The 13,286-nt window shown below is 44.8% G+C and overlaps 1 protein-coding gene across 2 annotated transcripts in view; it reads right to left on the reverse strand.

Moving 5' to 3' along the window:
- Positions 1 to 8,474: 8,474 nt before the first annotated feature.
- SUSD6 (sushi domain containing 6) overlaps positions 8,475 to 13,286 on the reverse strand; it is a 105,955-nt gene continuing 101,143 nt past the window's right edge. For both annotated transcript variants that reach the window (XM_039537306.1, XM_039537307.1), the window contains exon 6: positions 8,475 to 12,541. In XM_039537306.1, coding sequence (XP_039393240.1) covers positions 12,516 to 12,541 — 26 coding nt within the window. In that variant the 3' untranslated portion in view covers positions 8,475 to 12,515. The remainder of the gene's footprint in view (positions 12,542 to 13,286) is intronic.

Raw genomic sequence — 13,286 nt, forward strand, 5'->3', positions numbered from 1 at the left:
TGCCCTCATTCTGGGCCACTGGATTTACGGCCTATGTAGCATGGCGCCCTCCCTTTGCATGGTCACCCCGGCTCCTATCGGCCAGCTCAGGGACAGGAAGAGCATGTGTCTCACACCAGGCAGGTCACCCACACAGTCACTTCAGATTTATGAGCTGGGAACCTTATCCTCCCAGTTGCCATGGAAACACAGCTTGCCAAGCAGGGCGGAGAAGAACAGAGCAGGCTGGTGAGCTTCCCCTTCACCATCCCGCTTGGCCTGGCCACCCTGCACTGCGCCAGCAGCGGCCCTTGTCCCACCACCAGGGAGCATGCATGAGAGATTACCAGGGTCAGCAGGGGAGGGCGGGAGAGAACTTGAGGGGGGGTTAAGGTTTTTCACAGTGGATGGAATGCCACCCCTGGGAACCGCGCTGTACGAACACAGAACAAGACAGCCCCTGCCCCAAAGCGCTTATGATCTACGTAGAAGACAAGCGACAACAGATTGGTACAGACAGGGGAGTACCAGGAAACCATGAGTCTTTGTGCCACATTGCCATGGTGGAGGGAACCTGGGCCCTTCGTGCCCTTGGATCCTGGGTTTTGTTGTGAATGCAGCTTCAGGCCTGCAACTCCGAGGATCCTGTGCTTTGTGATGATAGACAGCCTGAGCTTTTCATGGCCCAGGCTCCTGTGGCTTCTCAGAGTGGTTGAAGGCCTGGTCTTTCATGCCCTGGGGCCCTGCGCTGGGCTCCTGTGTAGATTGTGAGGTTGTCTGGGTTCTTCAGCTCCACTGTCCTCTCTTTGGGCTCATGGTGTGTTGTCAGGCTTGGGCTTTTGAAACTGCAGGAACGTGGCTTGAGCTAGTCACTGTCGTTCCAGAATGAAACAGGACAGAATTGAAGAGTCCTGCATGGTGCCCTGGGCTCAGGGCAGAGAGAGACCACATTAACGTGGGACAGAACATTTTGCTGCATACAATTGCCAGCTAACAATGGTCAGTGATGATGCCTTCCAGTGACAGAGCCACCACCATGCTCTAATGATAATCCCTTCTGCTGCTCCCCAGGGCATTGCCCTGGAAGGTTTCCATTAACAGACACTCTTCCTAACATAAAGCAAGCCCTGTGCTCAACGGCCTCTAACACAAAACCATTAGTCCCAATTAACATACCAGTATGGGGATGGGGGTTGTTTTCATATCCTGGGGTAGCCGCAAAGGTGGGTCAGGGAATTGAGGATTCACAGGAGATGCCAAGGAGTGGGAAAACTGTGACCTATTGGAGGGCAAACTGGTAGGAGGGAGCTGGAATCCTATTGGAAGGCACAATGGGGTTGCTGCGCTCAGCAAAGCTGGTGCTGATGTGGACTTGTTACAAGATTCACGCACTGTTACGATGGAGTTGATGTACTGGTGGTTTTGTATTCATGGATAAGCCATACACACCAGAATGTCCTCCCCAGGGTTTGGGCAGGACACTGAAATGCCTGGCTTAACACCGGGTGAATTTAGGAGGATGTCTTGTTTGTGTATGTCTGTTTCCTCTTTTGAGCAAGTTTCCTCAAACCAGTTGCATGGCAGGGGCATTTTTGTCTGGCTGCCTCTGCAAACTGAAATCCTCCTTTGAGGATTGGCTCTTGAGGTGCCTAGTACTGCAGACTTTTCCCTCCCTGCTGCAGCCCAGCTTAGTCAAGCTTTTCTGCACATGGCCCTCACTTGCTACAGGCACAAACCCAAAATGACAAATTGTTTCCGATACATTTAGCAGATAAAAGCTGCAGAATAATGATACATATTTCTGGCTGCAAGAGCTGCTGCCAGCAGCAAGCAGCCATAGCCCCGTGCAAAACACAGGGCTATAAAGATCTGTTCCCAGAAGGCATCAGCCCCACCCGCCCGTTTGACACATGAATGCCCACAGATGCCATGGGACTGGGGGAAGGATCCTCCATGTCAGAACATCAAGTATTACAGCATCAATGCAGTGTCCAGAAGTTATGTTTGAGAATGAATGGAAAATGCATTGTGGTAAATAAGCAGAGATGCCACCTCTTCTTCCCACTTAACCTTTCTTCCTATGCTGGAATTTGGGATGCAGAAAAATCCATGACAAAAGTTATCACTCTATAGAAAATTATGAAAAAGCCTTAGTGTCTGGATTGAACAAGATGGTCTGGCTAAAATAATCCCTATCTTCTTCCCCTGAATGTTGTGCTACTGATCAGCTTTCTTTAAAAACAAAAAACAAAACAAACCAAAAAGGCACCCTGGAGTATGCATTTAAGTATGCACCATGAGTCTGACATATTGGCCCACGTGAAACCCTTCCACAATAACTGCTAATATAGCCAACAATCCTCCATACTCAGAAATTCCTCACACTCTTAAAGACCCAGCAGAAAAGTTACCACATCCCACCATGTTAGTACAAAGCAACAAATTACCCCAATTGCCCTCTGAAAATAGGATCCCATTGACAGGAGAGAAGATAAGCAGGTTATAGAACTTTCCTAGGGCACCACCACAACAGGCTAGATACATTTGGGAACTGAAACCTATCATAAGCAATACCATTTTGTTCACCACTTTTACAAGACTATGATAAATTTTGTACAAAGTATGTCTTGTGAGGGATCATTGAAATATCATAATCTGCTGAACATTATTGCCCTGGTAAAATGTGCGTATCAACATTGCATGTGAAGTTATAAGATTATACACTGTGTGTCCTTATAACATGCTCCAAGGTTAAGACAAACAGGCCCAAACCAGTTTTTCAAAGACAAAGACACAGTAGCACCACAGCCAGGTATTAAAGAGCTATCACCATTTAAGTGGCCATTCTCCAGCAATGGGAAGGTGTAAAAAAAAAAAATAAAATTTACATTTAATCACAGGGACAGTTCAAACCTCGCCTCCACAATGGACCGCGTGTCACCATGACTCAGCAAGGATGTTTCTAGCACAAGAAATTGAATTATAAAGAGAGGAGGAAAACATTTGACTTCATGCCTCTTTCCTCCTCCCATCTCCTGCTCATGATATCAATGAATACCTGAATGGCTCAAGTAACGGGGAGGGGTCCCAGGCTGACAGGAGACCCAAGTTGTGAAATTTACAACAGCATGTGCTGAGACAAAACCTTTTGCTTTTAAGTTCAGGTAGCTTGTTAAGTTAAGTAGTAGCTTGCATTTGACTCTTATTTTCTTTTGTAACCAATCCTGAGTTTTATGCATCATCACTTAAAAACTCTCTCGCTGTAGTGAATACATTTATATTATTGTTTTATTTTAACCAGTGTGTTTGGATTAGTGTGTGAGGGAAACTCCTTTTGGGATAACAAAGTCAGTGCATTATCATTTTCCTTTGATGAAATGGACTGTATGAGCTTGTACTGTTCAGAACTGAGCAGTACAAGATGCATATTTTGGGGGGACAAGACTGGGACTAGGACTTTGCAGGTGTCAGCCTGTATGTAATTCATGAGTGACTGGTCAGAGTGGTCACGTATTTATCTAGGAGTGAATTTGCACACTGAAGGCTGCGTGAGCAGGCCAAGAGTGGCTGTTCTGACAGCAAAGCAGCATAAAAGGCACCCCAGGCTAGAGAGTTAAGGAGATACAGCTGTTCAACAGTCCAGATTGTACCCTGGGGAATGTCACAAAGCCAAAACTTTTGATGGTCTCCATTTCTTCGTGGTTTCTGAATGTCTTCCCCCTCCTCATGTCTGTCTTGTATTTTAGCATAGATCAAAGGATGCAAGATCCCAGACTCCCATAATATAGGTTACTGAGGCAAGGATCGTGATTCCTGGAAACATGATTAATATTTGCAGGATTGAGAAATCCCAAACCTTACCCTGGCCAACAGAGACTCCACTGGCCAGACAGACAGCTGCCCAGCAAAGTTCAGCTTGGGTATGTATCCAGTATGGCTTTAAGTCTCATTTTTGGTCTGGGGTGGCTGACTCATTTTGGAGGTTTCCGGGAAGTTCAGGCAAGCACCTGTGAGGGAGTCTTACCTGGATTACCATGAGACTGTGCTCACTGCCTCAATTTCCCCTTGCCGGTAGCCCCTTCAGCTGAACCAGAAACTCCTCCCTCTCTTGGGTAATAAAATTTCAAGGACAAACATGTGGAAGAGGAGCCCACAAAACCCCAGTCTCTGGAGGGTTCATAGGCTTTTGGTTTCTCAGTCCAGGGGAGTGGAGAAGAGCTTCTCTTCCCTCTGTGCTGAAGTTGTGGCCCTGAAGAAGGAAACAATTGCCTGCACCAGTGTTCAAGTCACCCTGTTCAGGGGCTCCCCACGCCAACAGTTTCAAAAGGACTCCTTTTCCAGCCTTCCATTCTCTAGCTGTCTCTCAGCGCAGGTCAAGATGGAGAGAGACCATTCCTTCCCCAAATGCCCTGGACTGCAGGCAGAGAGCTTATATACAGCTGTTTCCCTTCCCAGCATTCCTGGACAGTCTCCAACTCTCATGGTCCTTCTGGGCCACAAGTCCCAGAATCCATCTGTTCTTAATTTCTATCCGGAACAGGGCAGAGCTGGTCCTGCAACCTGTCTTAAAGAGGCAACATGCCCTAAGACAGAGTGTCACACCCCCAGTCCTTACTCTGGGACTCAGATCTGCATATCCCCTAGTATTCTGCCTGCATTTCGGAATGCCTCTCCAATACCTCCTCCTGTTGTCCCACTGCTATCTCCAATTCAGGATCTCAGCAGATGAGCTTACCTTTCCTCCAGAAAGTGTCTCATCCCTCCTGCTTCTCACTACCAAACCCACCATTGTCCATGACCCTTAGACTTTCCCTGACCCTGAGGGAACCTTGTCGTTCCTTCAGCTCTTCTTTATCCTTCCCCTCCAAATCCTCCCTCTTCCTACATTGGTGCTAACATTCTCCCTTTCCTTCATCCCAACTGCTAACCCCTTTGTCTCTCTTCTTGTTTATTGTAAGCCCCTCCTCTCAACTCTTCCCACTCCAGTCTATCGAAACCTTGCAGCAATTACTGCTCTTTGCACTGCAGTAGTGCCTAGAGGGTCTAGCTACCGTGCTTGGCACTGAGAAACAACTTTAAAATAACCACTGTGCTGCCACTCAAAACACCCCACCACCCTCAAGTATTTCCTGTCTCCTTACGCCATGTGCAAGCACCACCTCATCCTCCAAACTCTGACCCACTACAAGCTGCTTACATCTCACCTGGCTTTCTTCCAGTCCTACTTCACGCACAGCGCTCTGCCCATCTTCCCTTTTCCCCATTCGTGGATTAGGGCCTTTCGTGTTGCCCTCTGTATCTTGGAAAAGGCAGCCAATCACACCAAGTGTCTTCCCTCCATTGCTGGTTTGTCACTGCTGCCTGCTCTTGTGCCACAGTTTTTAATGGGTTCTGATCTGCTAATTTAGGACACAGAAGCTCACTAGGCTCCTAGCTCAGTGTTTCTACACAGTTGTAAATTGCATGAACACGTATGATGCTACAGCAATTAATAGTAGAGGGAAGCAAAGTGCCTTGTTCAAGATCGGGGTTCTCATACTGGGGGTCGGGATACCTCAGAGGGTCACGAGGTTATTACATAGGGGGTTGCGAGCTGTCAGCCTCCACCTCAAACCCCGCTTTGCCTCCAGCATTTATAATGGTGTTAAATATATTAAAAAGTGTGTTTAATTTATTGGGAGGGGGCTGCACTCAATGGCTTGCTGTGTGAAAGGGGTCACTGATAAAAAAAAAGTTTGAGATCCACTGTTCAAGATCATGCAGCAAGTTAGTAAATCAGCTGGGACTAGAGCGGGGCATCCTCATGCAGGGTCAGAGCTCTACACATGGCATATGTGGAAAACAAATAGGGATGGGTATATACAAGAACTGCGCCAGAAAATGGCCCCAGAGTTTGTCTCAGGAAATCTAGGCCCGCTCCAATTTGTCAGGAGATTAAGAGAATCTGGTGCTGGGATCGAGATATCTCAACCTGTTCTTAGGCTAAAGCTAATTTATACCAGGCAAGCTCAGTAGTCTTCATTATCTCTCCCCCAAACCAAGTGCACTCAATACCAACAGTTGTTTCACTGGCAGGTCCACCCAACCACATTCAATGAACACCTCACTCGTCTTGGAATTTTCCTTCCTCCTACTCCTTCACCCACCACCTTTCCAGAGTCACTTTGCCCATTCACCTTCCACCTCTTATGTATTACGTAGGGGAAAGACTGAGCCCTACTATTTGTATGCATGGAAAAGGTGACTGTGCAGTCTGCTCATACGTAATATGGAGACAGTACCCCCTTAGCTCCCAGGTGTGGTGAGGCCTCATTCGTTGTCTGCAACAAGCTTTGACATCCCCAGATGGAAGGTGCTAAAGAAGCGTAGAGTATTATCAAATAACCTGCTGGTTGGTCTCTCCACTCCAGCCCAACAGCATGAGGCCAAAGGATAGCATTTTTTAAAAAAAGCACATGCAAGAGGGTAGCCATTCACTTCAAAAGAACTTTTTTAATTTAGAAATGCAGTTATATACATAGAACAATTAAAATTAAATTAAACTTTGTACAAATATTAAAACACTATCTTCACACCCACTGCAATGTACAGGAGACCAGAAAATATATATAAAATAAAGCAAAAATAAAACTGATTGAGTGACATCCTGCACAGCATCAATTACGTTTCATTTGTTTTAAAATCCCACATCTAGGAGTACCATTCTGCAAACAATTCCATAGTGGTGTAACTCAGATAAAAACCAGAAAACAAATTAATGCATTGAAGGCAACCAAGCTTCCCTATCTGTAACTACCTGCAGTGTGCCCACTGCATCACACAGTGTCTGCTCCACAGACAGTTCAGCTTTGTGTTTGGTTTGAACTCTTATGTAAAATTGAGAATCAAAAATAAAGCATTACTTTTCAGCAGAATTAGATTGCCCCTCTCCTTGGCTCACCCTTGGACAGAAGCAAAAAGCGTATGTTCAAATAGAAGTGCATCAATTTAATTCAGACACATCCACTCTGGTGCAACCACATGTAACCTCTTAAAATTATCCAGAAGGCCAAGTTAGAAGCAGTATGTAGGACAGAGCTCTCTGAAGAGAGGTCTGGGAGACTTGCATGCTTTGTCCTGGGATGGATGAGAGCAGGACAATCATTCTTGGGGTTTGTTTTGTTTTTTTCACAAGGTTCTGAAATGTTGGCAGAAGATTCATTTCCAATATAAAAACACTCCCTCAAATGAAGCCAGCCTTAGGCAGTCTCTCTATGCTTCCAAGGCCTTTTACAGAGAGAACTGAAGTTTCTTAACTACAAGTTTCTGTGAACAAATGTTTTTATCAAATTTAATTGGCAGTTCCTTCTTTGCAGGATGAAATTTACTGTGCTAGTGTCTGAGAACCAGGAAGTGAAACGGATTATACTAGTTCTGCTGTCCATGCTGTGTGAAGTGAATAATATTAATAAAACAATTGCTGTCCAAAAATAAGAACTAATTTGAAAAATTAGTTTAACATGACCTGTTGTAAACAGATCAGCAAGGAAATCTGAACATTTCTATCTTGCTGCGTCTCCACATTTTTACATGGCGGAGTCGTTGGTTTTTAGTATCTGATCATCTAGGCACAGTGAACCCTTCCTTATGGGCTCACCATTATATGCATTTACACCCAATAGTTTGAGCCACCTACAGGGCTTGCCGGAGCTTTTAACAGCTCCTACTCACTCACCCCAAGTTTTCTAGGTGCTCTGTCTTCTGTACTCACAGCAATGATCTCCCAGCCCAGCTTATGTCCTACAGCAGAACTTGCTGCGCTCACTGAATCCCAATTCAAATCAACCCAAATTTGTACTTCCTTCTGGAATAATGTCAATATTTCTCACTCTCCCAAATTACTCCATGTGCTGTGAGGGCAAGTCACACCTCCAGAGGCATAAAATTCCTGCTAAGTTGTCAAATTGTTAAATGGGGAAATCCTGAGAGAGAGTTCACTTCCAAGGGGAAGTATGTAAGATGATGCTCACAGAGTGTAATTTTATGTTGCAAGTTTGCTGTTGGTTTAAAAGGCTGGGAATCCTCTGGCTCTGCTCCATCTCAGAGCCACAGAGCTCTAATTGTGCAGCAGTCCTACAAAGGAGAAGAACGTTGCAGAACCCTGCTCCTTCCACCTGCAGTGGAGTGAGGCCCTTATTTATTTAAAACAAAAAACAAAAACAAAAGACACAAACCACCAAAGTTCCCTTACGTGTTACTAATCCCTTTATATTATCCCAACACTGACATGATTAAAAGTTTGCTTTTAATTCACGCTGCACTTCATAATTTGGGCACTGAGAAGAGACCAACCCAGTTCACTTTCATTGGTAGTCAGTTTCACTTTTTGGATCTCCCATCCTAGCCTGGTACTGTAATACTTGGATTGCAAACACAGCAGAGGAATATCCTTGTCTGAAAAAAACACTTTTCAATTGGAACAGAAAGGAAATCATGGAAGAATTTCTTTTGCACACAGTGTTTTGTAAATTTATCCTGAAAGAGTCCCTTTACGTTTTGTACCTCCTTATACTTTTATTTTAATAAAAGTGCTAGTTATTTTTAATTTTCATGTATAATTAAATCATTTGAATGTTCTTGTTAAGCATTTCAGGGTACAGCATGTGTAAGACAACACAAAACTGCATCATGCTGGGAAGGCTATAGGGGGACAGCCTCCTTTTGACTACTCTGGTCTATGATTCCAGCAAGAAATGTATTCTTCACTCCAACTTAATGCTATCAAGTTATGGGAGAACTCATAAGCAAGGGTTCTTTAAGGCTGAATTCTGAAGTTCTTGCTTCCACTGACTAAAACGGGAGTTCTGAGTCTGCAGCATCTTACTTATCTTTCTCTCTCTCTTCCCTTCCCAGAAATTGATTCCTGCCCCTTCAAGTCTCCCTAAGACTTTAAAGGTACGAAGGTAATGGTCCACATGTTGCTCAGTAAAGAAAAAGGGTTGTTTTTTCTTTGAAAACTTATCTGCTGGACTTTTAAAACAGGTTTTTCCCCTCCTCATTCGATCTCATTTTATATGAAAGTAAACTCTAAAGTGGAATGCTTGGGAAGGTGAAACACAAGAACCCAAAAGCTGTTTCTGCTTGTTCCGGCTTGCATCGGATCTAATGTCTCTAGTCTGCATGGATGTTTCTACAGAAGAAAGTGGCACGTTGGTTTTCTGCAACCACCAAGGCATCTAGGGGCATCAGAGATTAACAGCCAGCAGGGTACAGTTAGATCCTCCCACAAAAAGCCATGATCTAGTATCAGTAGCTGCTGTTTTATCCTCTTAAAATCAAAAGAGACATTGATTGTCTATTTCTGCTGATTACAGCCACATCTTTTCCCTCGCCCCAAACCCCTCCCTCCCGGGAAAGAAACTCTGAGGGACTATAAAACAAAATTAAGGTCCCCTTCTTCTGTTTTTCTCCAGTTGATTATTTCTCTCAGACTGGTGGCTAACCACACTATTGTGAGTGGGGGGTTAGTGAACACAGCCACTATGCGCTTTGTTAGGTGCATGACTGTCAGTTTCAGCATTCAAAGCAAGGTCAGGCCCTGGGATCAAATTCCAGCTTCATTAAGAGAATGCTCTTCTGTCAGCTGAAAAGTGTGGCACCTGGCCTTTGCACCCAGGCTGCTGCATGTCAGCTCTGGTTACCAGGGAACCTTAAGCTAATTAGAGAGCAATTCATTCTATTTTTTCACTCTGATAAGAAGTGAGAGACCAGGTTATAGGGACACTTATTTCAAACATGGGATTTTGTAGAAGAACAATTTTAAAACTAACAGTAGAAATATTTCCATGCTGATGTTTTTTTAAATTCCAATGGAAACAGTTTACAAACTAATACACTTATGCCTGCACTGTCTGAAAGCCAAATACTGCAGCACCATTAAGCTGGAAATGAAACAAGTTTTTTTTTTTTAATTGTCCAAACTGAGACAGAAACAAAACCACCAAGGATAGTGAAAGTTGGATTTCTCAAATTCTTGCAGTAACCTAGGGTGTTGTAATAGGTAAAGAAGTTTGTTTAAAACGTACTGTTTTTAACTTGACAGTGTCTCTTTAAAACAATTCTTGCATCTTAATTTACAACATACACGGGATGGGGGAAAATAGAGCTGTTCCCCATATACACACCCACTGTTACAGCTGTCCTGGGAATTAACAGGCAAATGCATCAGGGAATTTAATGAGCAGAGGAGGCAGGTTGCTGGCTATACACTGCAGCCAATCCCTGCCCACTGCAGCTGGAGCCTAACCTCAGTTACTGCAGCAATAATCCATTTTAAAGTGTTATATAACATTAAGTATTCTAATATAATCATTGCTCTGAGCAGGGAGTACAATTATAAAGGGGAGAGGAAGGGGGGGATGAGGTATTCAGCCAGAAGTCACAATTAGCTGAGTAAAGCCACATCTCATTGTTCCCTCCATTTCAAATACAAATTTACCGGCTTCCCTTTGGGGACAACTGCTGGTTGATCACCTGACTAGGGTACTGGGGTGAGCACGCACACCTCCATCCCCAGCCCCTTTTGCCTTAGTTCAACTAATGAGCTGCAGAGACTTTTTTTTAAGGGGTCAAGCACTGCTGCTGGAACCAACTCCAGGGAACCTGTTCTCTTGTCCTCCCTGCTTAACTCCTTTAAATCCACCACCAGGCCCCAAACATGCATTTGGCCATGGGACACAGTTGTCCCTTGTGCAGGATCATTCATGCGGGAAACGACACATGTAACAACCTCCAGTGTGTCACACCAGGCCCTACATACACCAGGGACAAGGAATGTATTTCTAGGCTTATTTTAAGACAGCTCTGTCAAGAGAGTCATTAAAACTCATGTTCTGGACTGGGGAGGGTCCTGCTTCAGGTAACTGTTTAAAAACTGCTCTGCTGTCTCCATAATGGCCATGCAACCAAACTGTGTCAACTCCACTCTTCAGAAGGGGTTTTAGCAAACATACTGTTCCCCTTCCCCATGAAGAAGAGGCCGACATGTGGGAGCAGCTCCAAATGCACAAAGAGGTCTCATTAGGATAAAACAGCAGCACAACTCTTTCCATTTAAGGTTATGAAGACATGCTGCAACTATTCAGAAAGTGTAATGCTGTATTTGAGTACCCTGTGTTATGGTATCTCCTGCCAGGTAATCGGGGATGTTAACCACAAACCAATGTTAAAATTTCTGCGGACAAAACTGTAAACATAAAAAAGGGCCAATGACTCCAGGGAACACATTAAAAAGCTGTTACGTTTCCTGGAAAATTGAGGGAGTAGGGGACAATGTTTCTAAATGACTCTTCCATTTTTACTGTCATGTCAAGTTAAAAGTTGGTGGCAGGCAAACACAAGCAGTTATGCAGGACAACTGATATTTTAAAAAAGTGTCAGACACCCGACACCTGCAAAAGAACAGGCCTTTGGATAAAGTGGACCACGATCATGGCACAGCATGTCAGCGGAACAGGACTAACCTGCAGTTAACACAGGCTTGGTTAACTGGAGATCAGATAATCAGGGTTGTACTGTACGGTTTTTTCGCTTCTAGGTCTTCTCTACAACTAGCTTTTTGCAGAAATTCTCCTTGAGTTTAGCACCAGGCACTGCCCCTGTGCTAGACTGGCACTGGAAGGAACTGGTGACATTTCTCAGAGTAGACACAGCCCTAGACTTCAGGAAACAAAAAATCGAGTGGATTGTGAAGTCGATGAAAGGAGGAGACGGTGGAATTTTTTGGAATGGAATCTTGCAGAGAGACTGTTACTCTGCTACATCAAGGGTGTATGTGGTATTTTGTGGGGAAGATATGGGGATAACAAAGAAGGCATGAAAGGGAGGAAGAAAAAAATCTTGTAAAAGATGTCAGACTTCTCTGCCTTTACAATAGTCAGTGATGCCTAATTGTTAATATGCATCTAAGTTACAGAACATACCACTTTATTTTTAAAAACTATGAGCACTGCTGGATAGTGTAAATTACCCATATTGGGACTTCTCCCAAGCCCAGGTTCAGCCCTCTTGGAGAGTTCTGTCCTGCCCTAGTCATCAAGAGGATAGTGGAAGAAAGGTCTTTATATAAACTATGTCTGCACCCAATGAGCAAGCAGTTCTTGGTCCCTGCTCTCTGGGCTGCTGAAGAGCTAGCGAGGCCTGTGAGAAGCTGCGACAAGCCGGTGTGAGAAGGAGAAAGGCACAAGTAAATAAGCAGCTCTCCAGAGGCTGCAGTCAAACATCTGGCACAGGGAGGGAAGAAGAGGGAGGAGCTCAAATCCATTACATTACTCAAGCCCCTAATGCAGATGGAATGGGAAGGCCGACACCGCACCAACCCGAATGGCGCATCGAGGAGACAACCTGGCAAAATCCTTTGGATCTTCAGCTGAAGGGTCTCTGCTTGGAAGTATCCAGGGCCCAGCTCATGAAGATAGGGAAGGCTGCACAAAATGCTTGCATCCCAAGGAAGAAGAGGGGAAACCAAGAGGGAGAAGGCTAAACAAGTGCAGCAGGCCTCATGCTTCCTTCAACAATGGAATATCTGGGAGGGAAAAAGAAAAAAAAGAGGTCAGACTTTACATGGGTCATTCCACGGAGCTTCGAACGGGTGGCAGCAAAGTGCACAGATGAGGTATGTTATAGCCCCTCCCACATCCCCATTCAGACACAACCTCTTACAACAGTAGTGCAGCGTTCCCTCTCCAACACCAGGCATCCCTTCTCCCCACTCCTTCTAGCAGCAGCAGACGACTGCAAATAGGCCTGTGGCAAGTTAACCTTTAACTACAACCAGTGCAAGCTCCCATGTAGGTGGGAGTTAGGTAGCTCCAGCATGATCTTGACACAGTAAGCTAACCTTTTGGTTAGTCTCCCTTATAATATAAGAACAGCCACACTGGGTCAGACCAAAGGTCCATCTAGCCCAGTATCCTGTCTTCCGACAGTGGCTGGTGCCAGGTGCTTCAGAACAGAACAGGCAATTATCAAGTGATCCATCCCATCGCCCATTCCCAGCTTCTGGTTTATAGCAATCTGCCCCGCTAAGAGGGGCCTTAAATAGTAATTTAAAAGCAGCACTAGACACTGCAGAACACACGGACTGTCTGCCTATTTCTGCAGAGTCTGAACGGCCCACTGGATCAGCTTTTGGCAACACTATCCCTCAACTCTGCTACCCACATTTGAGGTTTTCCTCCCGTACTTGGAAATTTTGGTATTTCCCTCCCTGTAGGGGAAATAACCTTTGGGGTTTTATTGTTGAGTAGGGTTCCAAGTCATGTTACTGA

Source organism: Mauremys reevesii, linkage group 4, assembly GCF_016161935.1.
Source record: "Mauremys reevesii isolate NIE-2019 linkage group 4, ASM1616193v1, whole genome shotgun sequence".
In the NCBI taxonomy this organism is placed as follows: Eukaryota; Metazoa; Chordata; order Testudines; family Geoemydidae; genus Mauremys; species Mauremys reevesii.